Genomic DNA, 19,887 nt, shown 5'->3' with positions numbered 1-19,887 from the left:
ATTCGCTGCATACAGTAATATACGTTCCCGTGCGAACCGTCGACTCAGCGTTACGTTAGGGTTCCGCTGGCGTAACTAACGCTACGTCATTCCATTGATAACAAAACATTGAATGTAATTGCATTATTTTTCTTGTCGTACCAGCTCTGTCCGCTTTGTCAAGGAAAAGGAAAACTATTTAATGAACGGAAGGGGGAATAGGTCAGTTAAAAGTTATTCAGAACGTTTTGGCTGTCTTTGAATTGTTTTCTGAATTTATTATTTTTAGTTCATGTAATACCTACTTTATTAGAAATGTTATATGCAAAAGAAAATATGTAAGTTATAATAGACATTGAGAAAATTATACTTAATTTTTAGAAGCTACTTAATAAAATTATTATTATTACAAAATCTAATAAAACATTCTCACTTTGCCGCACTCTTGACGGAACAATCGTGGTCATCATGGGGGAATCGGGGGCAAAATCTTGCTTGTTCCATAGTAAATAACTAGAATATGCTTGTTCCATAGAAAATCTCCCTCCAAAAAAAAAATAACAACGTTTTTACTGCATTTCACAAATCTTTTAATCTTAAATCGCTACATGACGTTTGTATAACTCAACAGTCTAAAAATCATTTTGCTCTAAAAGCATTAGGTGTGAAATAAGCCTTCTAAAATTGTTTAAAATTTCTAGTCTATACAATTTTCCTTAGTTTTCCATTTCATAATAAAATGCATGCGGTGACGTCGGTGTATGCTTTCCGTCTGATATCGATTTGGGCTTTACCCAACGTCTAGTTATTTATTCAGGATTTTTCCTATTATGCCTGATGAATAACCTGATAAAGTGTTGGTTTATGAACGAAAAAACAGAATATATTTCATGACGGAAGATAGTTTCATTTTGAAATACACAATATGTAAAATTTTATAATACACGTTAAAATTATCACACATTAATGTATTCAGAAACCACAAGTACTAAACAGATAATGTGCGTTAGCAGATCAAATGTAAAGATATTTACAAAGGCAGTTCTGAGCTTGAAACCAGCGCGAAAGTTATCCAAAAAATCTCTTATATGTTTAATTTTAACTTCAAAACATGATAGCAATTTTTGACATGCCACGAATATCATAACTCATGGCTCCGCATCGTTCCCATGACATCCTTTGATGTTAATAAGGGAAGTTAGGCAATTTGCTCATAAAGTTTTTTGTATTTATGCCGTCCGGTCCGTGGAATGTCAAGAGATCCTATTAACTTTGTAATTCTGATAATTTTTTGATATGAAATTCGTGTTTAGATTGTTAGATAGAAAAAATATATCTGAAAAGACATGTCAAGTAATAAAGTATAGATTCTCCTAGATGTAGTCACTAACTATAAATTGGCCCAGATTTCTAGTTCCAGTTTTCTGTAGTGTATAATAACGAATAATTTTGAATCCACACATTATTGTATTTCCATTATACTCAAAACTCAAACATTTATTTATTCAATTAGACTTCTTATAGAAGTGATTTTGAATCGTCATAACATAGTTTTAAAATTTACCACCGGTTCGGAAAGCAGTTTCTACAGAGAAGAGCCGGCAAGAAACTCTGTACTTGCTATCCTATCCTACTTCCTACTTAATATTATAAATGGGAAAGTTTGTAAGGATGTGTGTATGTGTTAGTTGCCCTTTCACTCAAAAACTACTGAACCGAGTGCAATGAAATTTGGTACGTAGACAGCTGTACAACTGGAATAACATATAGGCAACTTTTCATCCCGATATGTGATTTTACCGCACACTATCCGAATATCCTTTGCCTTCTTCACCCCTTGCCATCTTTTCTTAATGATTTCCTAAATCATCAACCCGTTGAAATTCTGACCAAGTTTTTCTTCAATATTGAAGGTCTACTAAAAACATATTCATACAACGCAATATTACCATAGCAACAATATTGTCATTATGACCCAAACCATGTGCTAGGTCCCACGTTATTTATTAGTAAGTAGTCTCTATAGCCTAGTTACAATACACATTTTAGGTATACTCTTATGACTGTTTTGTTTAATGATTGTCAGTTTTTGTCGTCAGAAAACTGGTTGGAACAAAAAACTGTAGGCATCAAGTTTCTTCCTTGTTTGCAGTAAAAACTTGTTTTTGTCTAATTAGAGATAAAATTTATATCGTTAAAGAGGCATTTCGGAAATATTTATTTATCTTGTATGGATATGTTAAAGTTCTTATAGAAGTCGAGCTTTTGAAGAATGCTGTTATTAAACATTCCGTTGTACCGTTTCGAGCTAAAACTTTTATGTACTTACTATGAAAATAAATTGCTCATATTTTTTCAGGTATTTTATAAAAAAAAAGTTTTTTAGATATTATTTCGGAGATCAAGTGCAACTGGAATATAATTTAATTAGATTTTTTGAAATGTAACGATTTTCTAAATGAAAATTGTAGAAAGTTTTGCAGCGATTGAAGTCGTTTTTCCATTAGCTTGAATTTTTGTTGTGACCTTAAGCGTAATATTAGACGGCAAATAACAGTTGCCAAATAAGTTATTTATTACTATAGGTTAATGCCAAGGCTCTGTAAATGCGCAAGTTATTTAGAAAAGTCGATACGTTTGCTTCCGTGGTTATTTTAATTGAATGGCTGGGAACTCTTTTAATGATTGAGTACTTAAGGGTTACCTTGAGCCGTAACCACTGATGCTTAATGTTAATTGATTCGTTAGCACGATTAGTCATTGTGGTTATTGCAAGACAATCTTTTTTTTTATTTAAGTACGCGTTACCATACTATCCTTGTAATTTAATTTATTTATTTCCTTTTACTTGTATCGAACGCCTCTTATTATCTCAAATATTATATATCCTATAAGATTAACATAAACTTGGTCTTTTTAACACTTAGTATTTGTTGAAAATCTGCACAGTGGTTTTTACGTGATTGGCGCGCATACAAACAGTTTAATTGCTTTGGTGTTTTAAAAACATTTATATTACAAAGCGATTAATTTATTTAACAGATATTTAATGTTCATAAATAGTTTCGCTACAGTTTTATTATACGTTTAGGGCAGTATAGTATGGCAGCTTAGACAAAAATGCAATTTGCTCCAACTAAAGCCGCCTTGCGCAATGCATCTGACAGCTGCGCCGGCGCAGCGAGCACAAAAACTAAGGGCACGACCGAAGGTACATCGAACTTTGCGATTATGAAACTGACCTCTGTATAAGCTCTTTATTTTTGCAATATACAGCTTTTCAATTCTATGAGCATAGTAAATGACTACAGAAAATAAATGTACCTCTTTTTTCATTGCTATTAACTATTTATATATTCTTACTTCTTAGATACTTTATTTGCTTTATCATTTAGTTGTAGAGTTTGTCTTAACGCGCTTATCGCGGGAACCACTGGAGCTATTCCTAAAATTCTTTCACAGTTTGATAGTTACATTATACCTGAGTACTCAAGGCTATGTATATGCACCACATGCGAAGCCGGGACGGACCGCTAGTAATATAAATGTGGTAGGATTATTCCTTTGTATGTCGGTACGCTTGTCATAACATTGTTTGCACAAGGAACAATGAACACAATTAAATTCTCGTTCCACGTACTTTTGTACAGCCTTGAAGTGTACGTTTACATTAGCCATTTTCTTTGTAATAACAATTGGTTTGTAAATTGTGTGTTACACTAGATTTTCTTTTGGCGCTTAAGCTACAACGGAACATGAAGACAAGATTTTCTATTATATGATAATAGTAGCTGCACCCCGCGGTTTCACCCGCGTAAGTCCGTATCCCGTAGGAATATCGGGATAGAAAGTTGCCTATGTGTTAATCCAGTTGTCAAGCTGTCTACGTACCAAATATCATTGCAATCGGTTCAGTAGTTTTTGCGTGAAAGAGCAACAAACACACAAACACATCTTTACAACGAACGAGTAATCTGAGAACACTATTTTATATTTAACTTTTTTTGCCGGTTATTATTTTAAAATTACTAACTGATTTTCAACTATTTGTTCTTTGTGTCTACCAGATAAAACGGATGCACCAATGTAATCCAAACTTTTTTAAAGGAAATGTTTTATTAACGGCGATTAAATCTCGTAGCGCATACCGAAGCTACAAACTTCAATATTGCGTAAATATATACTCATATATTTATGATATTCTACCAATTGAAATAACGGATAACGCATTAAATGTAACATCGTGTAGATAATTAGCTTATGTATACAGAGCATGACTAACTTGGCTGTACATAAATAAACTCGTGGCTTTGTTTGCTAAATGTATTCGTATTTATTGTTCTGTTTTACATGCAAATTTCAATTACCTTACCATTTATAATTATTGTGAAATGAAACGTTATTTGGATAGTTAAAATTATAAATTAAAATTCTAATACAGATAAATATATATTGTTAACAAATTGGTCGTTGAATTAATACATTTTTAAATTTTTTGGATATTTCATATAAGACTACGTAAACTGTATCGTTCAATTTTATTTTACAAACCAACTAACCAACCAACCAACTAACAAACCAACTTTACAAAACTTTTATATTACATAACATATATCATATACTGAAAAATACTGTAGCCTTGAGGGCAATAGTCCGTGCACCAATGCGCTAATTGGGTCATTATAAAGCCAACTTTATGTTATTAGTTGAATCGATTTTTTGAGTAAAGGTTTCAAATAGTTGATCGTCTATTAACATTCCATATGAAAACTAGCTAAAACAAAATTAAATCATAGCCAAGTTGAAATGAAACATCCACAATTGCAAATCAACATTATACAATTAAAAACAACGCACACATATCCACAAACACACATGTAAAAAAATTGTCTCAACATTTGAACTACAGCCAAAACGAGAGAGTAAAAAATGAACGCCAGCAAGCGCGGCTCGCTGAGAAATAGGACAAGTTATGTAAGTCAGCAAAAAAACAATAACAGTGCTTTTGTGCGGCTGCGACAGTAACTGTCAAGACAACGGTGCTCAGTACAGTGACCATTTAGATGCATTTAATGGCAACACTTATATAATAACTAGCTGCGCCCCGCGGTTTCACCCGCGTAAGTCCGTATCCCGTAGGAATATCGGGATAAAAAATAGATGTTGGCCGATTCTCAGACCTACCCAATATGCTTACCAAATTTCAGAGGAATCGGTCAAGCCGTTTCGGAGGAGTATGGCAACGAAAACTGTGACACGAGAATTTTATATATATAGAAATACGCGAGCTTCCAATATCAATAATGATTGATATTGGAAGTTTCGAATTTTAATGTGTAATCAAAACTTCCAATACATTACATTACAGATTAATTATACATTTCCCAGTCCATTCCTCCTTTCCAGTTGTCGATCTTTTTCTTATCTCCTACCTCTTTTCCACAATTCTAACAAATTAATTAATTTCATTTCATAAACATACTGTATGCAACATACACATACATGCATCATTTAATACAAAAATATGTTTTACACCGAAATTTTTTATGTAAAGCCATGGGTTTACAAATAACTCAAATTTATAAATAATTATAAGTTTGGTATATTCATGCAATTCCTACCTATATCAGACGATATAAGGCCTAGATCTGTCTGGACTATAAAATAAAGGGTTTTTGTTAATATTTAGCTAGAATTATTAATAATGTCCTATAATGTTTTACAAAAAAGTATATCTGTATAGATAAGGTAATCAATAGGATAAGTACTAAATATTCGTTTTAAAGATATGGTAGCTATCAGAATCAAATGTGTGGCAACCCTATCGACCACAAAAAGTCTAGGACGTGCCGGCGGATGTAAACAACTCTCCATTTCTACAGCATGCTCTAAATTCGGCACCGGCTCTAGTGATCTGAGATGTTTACTTTGATTGACATCATGCTGAATTATAGGGTAGGTTGCTGGAATGGATGGGATTTATGTACATCGGAATGTTTCTAGATTGATCCTGAAGAACCTACTCCGGATTTAGTTATTTTATTTTGTTATGGTTACTGCTTTTTGGGTAGAAATACCACATATGTTTTTTCTCTTTAGATTCTAGGTCCCATGTTGATGATTTTAAAAGAACAACTAGAGAGTTTCTTATTTCTTGTCTCTTCTCTAGAAACTGCTTTTCGATCCGGTAGCACTTCTGAAAGTCTAGTTGAATTAATAAATGTTTCAGTTTTAAGCTGTAGATGAAAAAATCTTTATTCTATACGTTGGTCTAACAGTTGACTCGCTGGGACCTTTGTCCATGCGGAACAAAGGTAGAATTTTCTATTTTACCTCCACTACAAATACCTTTACGAGACAAGATATTAAATGAGGTGCAACATGATAATTATTTTTTACAAAGAACTTTCTTCAAATTGTCAGTATTAGATCAAATAAAAATGGGACCGCATGGAAGGCAGCTTCTAAATAAAAGAGAATCCTGAAAATCGACCAGTCGAAAGTTCTACTAACAAACAAGAAAATGCAGACGAACTGAGAACCTCCTCATCTTTTTAAGTCGATTGAAAAGTATTTTATATATTATTATACATATTATTTGTATTAATATTTCATTTCCATAAATTCTTTATAATTAGATTTAAGCATCGTTGTATATTAACGTGAACGAGTGACTGCTATAAATACGGCAGGTGCATTGGCATTTAAGACCTAGTTCCAGTCAAGTAGTAAAAGTATAATATACAATGTTATGTCACAGGTATTATTTATTAAATTACTAGCAATGCCCGCGGCTTCGAACGCGTTAAATTCGGAGTAGTTTAATTGATGTTCTTATGTATATAAACCTTCCTCTTGAATCACTCTATCTATGAAAAAAAACATCAAAATCCGTTGCGTAGTTTTAAAGATTTAAACATTCAAACATACAGACGTGGGAATGACTTTGCTTAATAGTGTACTCAATAATTGTTATAAATTGTAAAAAGATTTGCGTTATTTTATCTTTTCCTTATTACTTATTGTTTGTGAACAAACAGTGTCGTAATGATTCTGATTGGCAACGCAACATTTTTTATTCAAATTTTCAATTGAACCTTAAAAACAATTACTTTCCAGAGCGGCTATGACGCTTACTATTAAAAAAACATTACAAGCACCGCCGAATCTCGAACTACCAATTGCCGTAAAAATAAGATTTACGTGAAGTTCGTTCTTATAGTTACGCATGATGTTTAAACATTCACTGCATATTTCTAACATTAGTTATCTAAAATTGGATCTAAAATTGGATGAAATTGGATCATAAGCACTGACAAATTTAAAATTCATCAAATATTTGATTTGGCGTAAAACCTCTACTAATATTTATAAATCCTAAAGAAAATATATTTGTCTGCCTCTTTTTCTTGTTTCAACAGTTGAACCAATGGATGAACTTAGTACAGAGATCGCTTGAGACCCGAGAAAGGAGTTTCTATCCTTGACTAGCTGCGTTAGCGGTTTTACCCGCGTAAGTCCGCATCCCGTAGGAATATCGGGCTAAACAGTTGCCTATATGTTATTCCAGTTGTCCAGCTATCCACGTATTTAATATCATTGCAAAAGGTTCAGTAGCTTTTGTGTGACTGAGCAACAAATACACACACATCCTTACAAACTTTCACATTTATAATATTAGTAGGTAGGGATTTCTTATGGGATCGAAGAAAAACCTCGTGCTGACCATTTTTCCTTGTCTACGCGGGTAAAGCCAAAGGCAAAAGCTATATATTATAACAATACATTATTTGCTATAATCCCTTTATGATAAATAATATACAAGGAATATAAATAAAAACACATACATACAGGTTAAAACCATAACTCGTTGTGGCCGTAGTGTTCATCATGATTGCTCACTGTTATGACAGTCAATTATTAATTTCATGCTTCATCTTTGCTGCAATCCGTCTCTAATCTTAGTAGACTAATCTATTGCGCTGTTCCTACTTCGATATTCGAGATACACAATAATATAGATGAATATTGTATATAATTACCGTTATTGTTCCTACAGAGTATTAACTCTTCACTATAAACAGGAAAAATCTCCCATTTATATATAAATAAATCTCTCTTACCTATATATAGGTTAAAACCAAGAGCTCCGATCTCCTTTGGAGACAAATAGCCTAGATTCGGATTCGGATAGTATACATGGGACAGTTGACTGAAAAATCTGTTTGTAAAATAATCAAGCCGATGTAGAATTCATCTACCCCTTACCCAAATACGACATAGGACACTCTCATTCTTTTATCAAACGAAACGAAAGTATAAACCTAGGCCTACTTCATAAAACAAATTGCCGTGGAAATAGTAACAGTAATGATAAACAAAATGACATTGTATTCAATTGATCTATTTCATATAGTTCTGTATGAGTTCTATGAACCAGTTTGGTCTTAATAATTCCAGTTAATAGAGTAGGCCAAGGCTAATACAAATTACTTTCATTTGCTAAAATTTTAAAGAGGCTCAATTAACTTAAGTTGTTGGAGATATTAAAAATAGTACGTCTGACGAAATTTGGTATTTCAATTGCTTCAGAGCACTTCTACGAAGACAGCCAAAAAAGTATGAAGAATAAATTTTGAAAGAATATAAAAAATTTGATCACATGGTCTGCGGCTGCGTCTTTTTGCCTTACCGTAACAACGTACTAGACGTACTCTTACTACTCGTACTCTTAGCCATCCGTGATCCCGCCTCAGCAATCGAATTTCTTCTACTCTTTCGATATTGTGTGCCTAAGGAACACCCCGCGCCATCTATTGAAATGATTATTAAGCATTTAATTATCAATGGTATAAAACTCATGATTAAGTATGAAGAAGTTAATACAATAATACTGTTGAAATTAAGAAATGTTGACTATAAAATTCTAAACTATAAAAAGATTTCTTATCGGTAGATGATAGAAAATTTAAAAGGATATCTACTAATCTAATTGCTCGAATAAAGGAGTGCAATCGGTGTCAAAAGACAACTTTCACCGATGGCTCGGGTCGCGTGCAAATATGTGCTTACAATATCGCTGCCCAACTAATATGGAAGATTATATAGAAAGTTTGTCGTATCAAATTATTGGCGACACCGGAAAATCTTAAATAATTGTCACGTCACGTCGATCTATCGACGTTTCCTTATCCACATTTGAGGGGAGTTGGCACGCTACAGAACAGACTGGAACACGCCAGCTCCGGGGCAGAAGGAAGGAACTGCGTATTTGTCAACTTGGCAAATTTGGCAGCTTAAAAACAATAAGCATACAATTGATATTGTCCCCGTAAAGTGCCATTTAATTTTGGAAATAGTTCATTAATTCGTAGATGTTTTCTGTGTTTAATTACAATTCATATAATGAGAAATTTTTAAGCAGTTCTTTTCATTCTATAAGTTCGATAAACCGATATAATTTCCGACGTTACATATCTCACAGCTACGAAGTTCATCAGTGGATAATCGTGCCGAATCTATATCTCAACTTGGCATTGCGTAACGGACGTGTAATCGTAATCTTAATTTGCTATTATGAGATGTGGGTCAGGCGCGTTCATTGTCTTATTGTTGTGTAGGTGTGAATGACTGACCATTGGCTTTAATTACGTAGGGTATTATGAACTATTATGGATATTTTTGGCGCGGTTCCCTTTCTACTAATCGCTTTATTGTTGTATAATATTTGTACACGAAAGAACGGAATGATTTGAATCACATCTATTAGTAGTTAGTTCGTTTATATGTTAAAAGATATATGATTTCCCAAAAGGTAACTAAAACGTTTCAGGATTCAAAAAAATTGGAAAAAGTACGAAAAATGGATTTCTTCTTGTGTCTTAATGTCTATTTATACCTATATATTTCAAAAGCCTTACAAGATAAAAAATGCAACATTTAAGCTGTGGTGCTAACAGTTCGGAAATTTAAAGTCTTCTTACAGCTAATTCTTTTAAAAGCAAGGCGTAAGTAGACGTTGATTTGACAGACCATATATCATGGTTACATAAGCGGAGGCGGAGAATGCAACCACAAATTAAAACATCTAATTGCGGTGAAAGCGTGTTATGGTTGCCATCGATCATAGCTTTTGACACTGTTGTCGAGTTTAAACTTCTATGATGCCTTAATCTACGCGAACAATTTAAAAAGTACCTCGAATGATATTTAAATTATGACATTATATATTGCAGTAAGAAATCGTTATCCATATTAGAGTTGTATACAGGCCCTTTTATTGTTGTTCTATTTTCGTATCATCATTACAAGCAATATTTGATTTATTTAATAGCTACAATATCGCGTACGTTCATTCATATTATGTTTTTACTACCGTGAAAATGCAATTAGGCGCGTATTGGCGTGCAATTTTTTGTTGTATTTTATGAACTTTTAATAATAACATTTTTGCAGCCGCTGGATCGCTGATTTTTTTAGTAGAAATACACAGTATTCATTTCGGCAATATACTGGATCGAGCACATAAATTTAAATTCTTCTGTTCCATGTTTTCTTAAAATAAAAAAGGAGTCCTATACCTACTACTTTCTGTTCACGGTGAAACTTTTTTATATACTTAGTTTTGGCTGCAAGTAAATAGGCTGCCCCAGGAAGATAGCACGCGAAGCCACTGGCTGGTGCTACTAATAAACAAGCAGTGCCATTTTTGTGAGATCGTATGTATACTACATACTTATAACAAAAAAAAATGGACAAGTATACGTCGATCGCCTCCTTGGATAACACGTGAGTTTAGAACCGCGGAGCCCTGGGTTCGATTCCCGGTGGAGACTCACAAAAAAAGTCTCTGTCTGATAGGACACAGATAAAAACGATCAGCGAAAGAGATGTACATCATCTGCCCCATACCCTACTAGGGACTACCTATATGGGACTTTCGACTCTCATACACACGTACTTTTCCATAGTCTAAAGATAATTTTCAATTCTGTCTTCTCCAGGGTTGATCGTCGCATAATAAGGTGCAATAACCCTAGTTAGCATCTCCGCTCATGCTAGGACCGGTTTGCCGCTCCTGTGCGAACCGTATTCCTGCAAGGATCGCGGGGTCAAGCATATGACTCAGGCGAAAGTTACATTGACTTAATGCATTTGCATCAGAATTAGCTGTGGGTATTGCAATCGCAGCTCGGCATTCAAGCCGCGTGAATCGGGACTGACTCATTATTTGTTATAATCACTTCCGGATGTTTTCTAGAAAAAAGCATTTTATTTTCAGGCTCGTGTATTTATTTGGGTTTCTAACTAAGTGATAAATTGAAAATAAACTCCCAGTGACGCAACCTTCTAAGGGTTCTTCAGCTTCATAGTTTTATTATAACGTGTCGCTATTTGCTCGATTATCAAATTTTAAAAAATTTCATGTAGTGTAAGAATTATGTACGTGACCAATTATTAACATTTAGTCTTGCACCTAACTAATTCTTATCTGATGTTAGGAAAAGCTTATTTTTGAAAATGCTAATACCTTATTTAGCAATACAAATAGTGGGCACTCCTATAAATACATCGTGCTTTATGTTTTTCTAATATTTCCGACATTTAAAACTGCAAATATTTGGATATAAATTGGATGTAATAAAACTATTATTTAATATTATCCTATTTTTCTTTCGCATTATGTTTCCACTTTCATCTAGATCACAGAGAAAATGGTAACCGTCTTCAAACATTGTTTTATTGCTGTTTGTTGCCAAGAGCAATTCTTCACATTTCCCTTTACTTGACTATGAAACGTAGAGGAAGTGTAATTTTTATAATTTGGATTTAATAACAGCTTTCTTTTAATAGTTGCATACCTAGTCATCTTACTTATATTTATTATAAAATTTGAAATAGCATGTCACGATGATACATAAGAAATCAATACCAGAAAAAATTGTTTTGACATTTATGAACCTATTGAATTATTCATAAAATTATAAGATGTTGATGACAAAAATGCCGAAATTTACACAAACAAAAACAGCAAAATAGAACATCTCTATTTATGAGGCTTCTACAAAAATCAGTGTCAAGAGGATGCAACAGGCGAAAACATTTACATTCACGTCTTATTTGGAGTTATACTTTCCATTATGAATATTGACTTTTAAATACTGTCGTGTTTCCATCCGGGTGTACTTTATATAGTTTTTAAAATTTTTAACAGTTGTAACTTATCATTCTTATCCAAGTGGATATAAATAAATTAACAACAATTAACATAAGTGGTGTACTATTTCAGTAAACTGTTTTAATATAGCACTAACGTACTAATGAGATACATGATGCATAGTTTATCTTAAATAACAAGTATCAAATACTTATATATTTTGACAAATTTACATTAACATCTATTGAGTGAGTGAATTTTACGTCAGATTTTGAAAAAAGGTCGCCAGTCGGTCGCCGGTCGCCGGTCTTTATTTAAAAAATCTGTTTCAGATTTTATACCGTGCAGTAATCTTTCAATTAACGATTCTTTAATTATATACTTTGACTCTGAAAATAAACATATGTTTAAGTCTGTTATATTATGTACTTACTTATTTGTTAATCACATGGCATGGAATGTTTAGTATCACAAAGAAGTGTTAACAGACATATACCAACTACATCTTAGACCCAAATTAAGTTAAGAGTAAATTTGAATGTTAAAATGCTACCAAATACGAGTATCGGAATATAGTAGCACAGCTCTCGAAAAGCAGTTGTTAAATTGCAATTTATTGCAGTGTTCCTAAGCTTTCAGGGGCGTAAATCTAGGTTTTATTTATTATCCTATTATGGGTCTTCTGAATCTTAACTTTATGTATCATTTAACTTTATTGTTACCAAAGCTACTGACTTTTTATTGGATAGAAATAATAAAATAAATGGTTTATTCTTTCATTCTTTCAAATAACTATCTTGGCTATGTTATTAACTTTTTCGGCTATTTTATTTTTCATACAAAGTTATCTCTTTTCTCGTTAGTTTGCGATTCGAGATAAATGAATTCCGAGCATTAATTCCAAATACGAAAGGGAACTTCTAGGGAATTTGGCTAATCAACGGTCCTTGGCTAAACTTATAAAACTTTCGCAAGGTATATTCAGCCAGGTTAATTTACTTAGTCTATTATTGGCATATATATTCGTTTAAATATACGCAACGTTTTTTACATAACAAAATTTACTTATATTCATAAATGATTAATAAATGATTGTACTATTTATGGAGACATATTTTGTTCTAGATTAAAGCAATAAATACAAACATTGCCCGTATACTAAGACTTGTATTCATTAATCTACCACTCAATCAATGATAACATTTCCACCCGTTCCCATATATTAAATCATTCCCTTACAAATGTACCTATAGAACACCAGACAAACAAGATAGTTTTAATTTGTATGTCCGTCTAAATGATTGGTCATTAAGTTAAACGATCATGCCAGACGCTATAATTCTGCTGTCTCCATTGAAAGCACAAATTATAGTCCTCTAAGAAACGACTCAACTATTATGACCGCTCTTATGTATCTGTAAACGTGTTTACTATTGCTTTACATACGTTGAAATCATTCAGCATCAAAATCATCTGCATCTTATATCGGTATTGTAAAATTCTTTTTAAATGTGTGTTTTTAATTCCCATGAAAATGTGCTTTATTGTGCTTTGTTTTTAGTCATTAATTTCGGTAATATACACAATTTTAGAGCAAAGTACGATTACGTAAAAATGCATTTTAATCAAATTCAAACTTTTTATTATTGTGGTAATAATTTTAACTGCTGCATACAATACTATATGCCGTTTGAGCTGTCCTTAACCGGTCCACTTTTTAAGCATTCTTATGCTATTAACTATAGTAGTAATCATTTTGAGATAAATGTTTGTTTTCTTAATAGATACGTAAAATATACAGGCAATTGCCAACTTAACAATCTTAATCTAATTCATATTAAGCTGATGATTTGTCAGCCATTATAGTAATGGAAATATAGGCTCTATTTTAATTTACGTTTATGGTATAACGTGGAAGGATTCCATAATCACATAATTTGTATAAACTTAAAACCTTCAAATTCGTTCGTTACATTAAAAACATATAAAGCATGTGGTTTATTCTCAGATGTAATAATCATCATTTCCGTGAACGAAGTTGATAAATCACAGTCTCACGCTGATAAAATACCATCACCATTAACGACTTCGCCGCAGGATGAATTAAATTAGCACATACGTCTAGGTACTATGTTTATTACCTGCTATTTACTTGACGATTGTCGTCATTAATTTGTTTATTTCAAGGTGACTATTTGATATTCTCACGTGTTTTGACCTCTTGGATCTTAGAATTTAATGTACGGTCAAACTTCTTTAGGTTTTATCATTTGATATAGCTGTTTCAATATAAATTATTGTCATTATTGTCTTATTTGTAGTGATATGACGGATAGCCAGAAGTTTCACATATCTCTCATATGATTATTGTAAATGTAAAATGTAGTAACATTGATATGATTTTAAAAGAGCAACTACAGTTTCTTGTTGGATCTTCCCTGAAGAAACTGCGTGTCGAAACTTAAATTATATTTCAAAAACCCATCTTATCGAAGTCTAGTTGAATAAATACATGTTGGAGTTTGATTTGATTTATTCACTTTTATCAATTCGAAGTATGCGTGTAATCAAAGTAAATATTACATGTAGTTTTCGTTATTATTATAAAATAATTTGCAACAACAATTCTTTCACTCTACCGCTATCAAATCGTTCAGCTGTAATGATCATACAATCATATGTAAATAATTCTCATCTTTATCGCATTTATCGTCAATGAAAAATAGTTTTACATAAGATCAGTTGCGCGCGCGCGATTGACACAACACAACAGTTATTTGTACCGTTGATAACGCGGCAACTATCCATTGATGCGATAAACACATCTGCGAATGTCAGCGCATGACTCGGTATATGGCACCGGTTATTAATATAGAGCTCACGTAAATGACCTGTGATTATGATTTATTGGATGTTTTTTCAATGTTACAAGGTATGATTGCAGCTAAACGCGTGAAGCTGATTGGTAAGGAATGATCTGGGCCTCTTATTATACAAGGAGATTACGCAATTTTGGTTATTCTTCTAATTGATATTATAGGTCCTAAATAATAAGAAATAGATGGATAAACACATACAAAAAGTGGGTAATGATTAACTTTTATTACGCAATTGTGGAATTACAGTTTGCACAAACAAATGTGTAAGAAATTAAAATACAAAATAGTTAGGTATCTAAATAAAAAACAAACCAAATATCATATGCTCAACTAATTATTTTCTTCTTATTAGATTTAGTGCCTGCATAGCATAGGTTAACTCAGTGTAAAAATACTAGTTAGTCTTGTCAATGACATAATATATCACCAAGTTATATAAAAGAAATATTGATTTTTCTAAAAATAACCACAGCCTAACGTAACGCATAACACGTGTATATACATGTTATATCGCCAATCAGTGGCTTATTTGTTCAATTAAATGTATTGCAACTACTAAGTACACACGACTAGAATTTTCTAGGTTAATTGATAGAACTGTATTATGGTATTTTCAGAAAGAATCTCGCACTGACGTGCAGTTCCACCTCGCGGCGCTGCGCGGAGACTGCGACAGGCTGAGACAACTGTTGGATACCGGCAAAGTGCATATTGACTCTAGAGATCGAGTAAGTGTTACTAGCTTAATTGAAATAATAAAAACTATCCTATCTTTTAAGTTAGATCAAAGTGCACATAGAGTGCAGATTTGATTAAAATCGGTTGGGTAGTTTAGGAGTACAACTCGGATAAAGAACGTGACACGAAATTTATGTGTATTGAGATATGAAAACTTAAACTTAAGCTATAAACGTTTTAAATCACGTTTACTTTTACAAGTAAGCAGGAAGAGTAATTATTAAAACTACCACCGAATCAGAAACCCACTTCTTCTAAAAAGCATTGGCAAGGAACTCCAAAGTTAGATAGAAAGTAAAGGAAAAAACAGGATCATTGTTACGTGCATAAATAGGGTAAAAAAATAACATTTAATAATCGGCTTAGACTCAGTCATACCGCCTGGAAATATATATATATATATATATATATATATATATATATATATGAGATATGGTACAAAACTGCGGTGATTTTCTGTCTATTATTAATAAAAAATACTAACTGTACAGACTAGATATTTACACACACATTCTTTTGACTTCTAGACTCTAGCATCAAAAACAATAAAAGAACACTAAAGATTTAGAAATTTAGACACTTTAAATAAACGTGTAACTACATAACGCCTACTCTTTGTCAAATGAACGGCTTTCGTTAAAAAAGTGAATAACTAGGTCTTTACATAACTGTGACACATAGACATGTGAGTACTGGTTTATTTGACAACGCCTATAAATACGAACTATACTCAAAAACTTAAAACCTGTCCTGCTGCATTGCTAAAACGAAATCCGTCGAAAAACAATATAAATCGGAGCGGATTAGCGTCGAAAGTCACACGTCCGGTATGCAAATTTAACACGTGTGGAATTTATTAGAAGCTTGCGAAATTTGTTTTGAGAATGGCAAGTATTTATAAACTTTATATGTAAAGTTTCGAGATTTATCCGATGCATTTTTTTGTTTTATTGAACTCATGATTCTACCCATACAATCTGATAATATTTCTGTGTTACCTGTGCTTGGCGAGTGTGGAAAATTGGAAATCCAGGCAAAGTAAAAGCGATAACATATTAAATTTCACGTAGTTATGATATTCATAGAAAGTAAATATAATATTTTAAATTGTATTTGTCTGGGTTGTGTACGTCCAATATTTATAAACCTTTGTGTATGCTCAAAATAACAAATAATCAACATTTTATTTTCATGTGATAAAACTTCCACAAAATATGACAAGTTTCCTCTGAACTTAAAAATCAATTAGCACACAGGAAGCAACTGTCTGGACTATTTTAAACCACACCAATATTTATAGAATCCTGTTGTTTAAATGCATCATGTTCTAGTAAAACAGACTTCCATCATTGCATCAATGCGTTAACTACAAGTGAAATAAATATGAAGTTTTAACGTTTAAGTGTATTTAACAGCGCTTTGTAGGTTAACGAGGTAGCGGAGTGCTTTATGACTTACTGTGAAGTACTATTATGCATTAAAAATAGTCGTTGCGGCTTTTGAAATTGAAATTCTGGAACGTATAACGCAAGATGATAATTAATTCAAGAGAAAACGATACGTAATGTACTCATAACATTTGTCTTTACCGAAAAGGTGGTTGTATTGTACACTATTACACATAGGACATAAATATATCATATACATTTTAGGCAGATACATTCAAAAGCTGCTATAAAAACAAAACAATAAGGATTGCTGGTAAAAGAGTATCTATTAAAATTAAACGTGAACGAAATTATGGCAATAATTAGACGTGTATTATTAGATACTGTTCAAATTAATTGCTTTATACATATTTATATACTTTGTAAAGCTGTATTTTTCGTGCTCCATTTCATCTTCTAAAGATCGCACTAAACAATTAGAATTATAAAAATATGTTCTTAAACTTTTAATCTTTATAGTTTTTTATTTTATTATAAAATAGCATGGAGAACCATTTTTCAATCGATTTCAATAAAAGTTATCAAAACGACTGTATTTTTTTGGGTTTGTTACCTTTCACTTTTTTCCGGGGTAACCGATTTTTATGAATCTTTTTTTAAGGCAAAGCAAGAAGGCAGAGCATCATTGTGAATGTAATATTTGTACTTGCTAATAAATAAATAAATAAATTTGGTCTAATTCTAACAATTTGTAAGCAGTCAATTTTTTTATTGTTAAAAATAGCTATCTTATTTATTTAATTAACGTGTTTGCCAATGAAAACCTAAAATAAATATCAACGGTTCCCAAGAGCTCCGCTTCCGATCGCTTAATTACGCATTTCAAATTATTGCTAATAGACTAACATCTTTACGTAAATATAGGTTCATTGACATCAACGTATTTATGAAATAATAAAATGCTCATATTTCACGGTCATTGAAATATATGAAATTCAACGCCATATTTGCATTAATCCGACCGTCATTACATTCATAAATTAAGAATAATTATAACATTAGTCTTAAAAATTTGCATTTCAAAGTAATTAAACAAATGTAAACAAATATGCATTCGTCGTATATGACAATTCCGTTTCTGAAAGCACGGAATGTGTTTTTGTCCAGATGTGACCTATAAAAGCGCAGTGCGATACATTAAGCTCTTTCGGAAAATGGAGCTCGCTCTACATAGTGTTCTAACTAACACGACGCTTTTTCATCTTATTTGTCTAAAAATATATATTAGCAATGCAAAACAATTACCATCTGTAATCCTACCATCCGTATGCCTTATAAAGTAAAAGACCACCACTTTCTTTAACATAAGCTTATAAAAATCATGCTAAAAAAATACATTAAATTTTCCACGACAAACAAACATTAACTCGAGATAATAGCCGAAACATCAAAGATTGTTGTGGCCGCTTCGTGGTTACGTAAGGAGAAAGGTCTACATTATGATGGATCGACTTTTTGCCGGCCCTACATAATATTTCACCGTTGCAACCTTGATAGCAACGTGCGTGACTGATTTCTGTTTACCGTCTTGCTAATGTTTTGCATATTTCTTCGTCATATTACTCGGCGTGATTTTGGGTTATCTGTACTAATTATCTCGTTATTCCACAACCATGGTTAAGTTTGTAGCTATTTATTCTTTATTTACAGACTTAGTTGATCCAAATTTATGGCATTTGCATGTGTAAGCATTTTTGGTTTTCCATAATTTTTCTTACCATATTCATCATACAAAGCTGAGTGTGTAAATGTGGCGCTATTCTAACAATATATATAACAGTATAGTTATAAGGTTACTCTTACAGTCATATCTATTTATTTAAAGAAAGTTTAATCACTGGATAGTGAGACAAGAGGTGAAAATCCTACGTCAGATGTTTCTCTCACACAAGCGCAACTGTTTATGCAATCTGTTCTGACCAAAAAAACAATTGCATAGAAACCGCCGCATCCTGTATCAGCGAGGTTGGGTTCGGAGAATCCAGAAAAAGCAGTCACGCTGCGTCGCGTCCAGAGATCCCATTTACATACAAACACGTAACAAGAGCTGCGCTTACTGGAGCGCTGCGAATGTTCATTTCACATTGATTAACTGATTGCTGTGGTGCCGTTGTTTCGTTCATCACGCCATCGCTTATTGGATGTGTTCTCGTTAACTATATGGCAGTGTTTCCTGCCTTTATTATTTATCGACCAACCTGCTTTGATAACAACTGCACGTTAACTCTTACAAAAAACTTGGGAGAATTGAAAACGTCTTATATTTTTTGCTACAATAGGGTGGCATAGTGAGATAATTAGCCTTAAGTCACATGAACTTTAATTTATTTTAAATATTTTAGATTTTCTTTGAAGTAGTAACTCCAGATAATGCCCAAAAATTTTAAGCGTCCAGACACTTTATTTTTAATAGATTTAACTGTAACATAGCAAATTATATACGCCTAACATAACGCTGTAACTGCACATAGCTTCACATTTTAAGATACCCATAAACTTATATCTTCCAATAAAACCACAACGACCTTCCATGGTTCCTGAAATGAAAATGTGACATTGCAGGACGGCACCACGCCGCTGATTCTGTCAGCAGCGATGGGGCACACGGAGTGCGTGCAGGAGCTGCTTGCGCAGGGCGCGGACCCCGCCTGTTGCAGGACGGTACGTTATATTTGCTATTTATTAT

General features: G+C 32.8%; 1 protein-coding gene across 1 annotated transcript in view; it reads left to right on the top strand.

Annotated features, from left to right (window-relative positions):
- Positions 1-19,887, top strand: part of LOC119835198 (ankyrin repeat domain-containing protein 29) — a 34,112-nt gene that overhangs the window by 8,850 nt on the left and 5,375 nt on the right. Inside the window, exons 2-3 of the mRNA XM_038359896.1 lie at positions 15,633-15,743; positions 19,764-19,862. Coding sequence (XP_038215824.1) covers positions 15,633-15,743; positions 19,764-19,862 — 210 coding nt within the window. The remainder of the gene's footprint in view (positions 1-15,632; positions 15,744-19,763; positions 19,863-19,887) is intronic.

Source organism: Zerene cesonia, chromosome 20 (genome assembly GCF_012273895.1).
Source record: "Zerene cesonia ecotype Mississippi chromosome 20, Zerene_cesonia_1.1, whole genome shotgun sequence".
In the NCBI taxonomy this organism is placed as follows: Eukaryota; Metazoa; Arthropoda; class Insecta; order Lepidoptera; family Pieridae; genus Zerene; species Zerene cesonia.
Note: the sequence above shows the minus strand (reverse complement) of the source record. Positions and strands in the feature narration are given on the sequence as shown.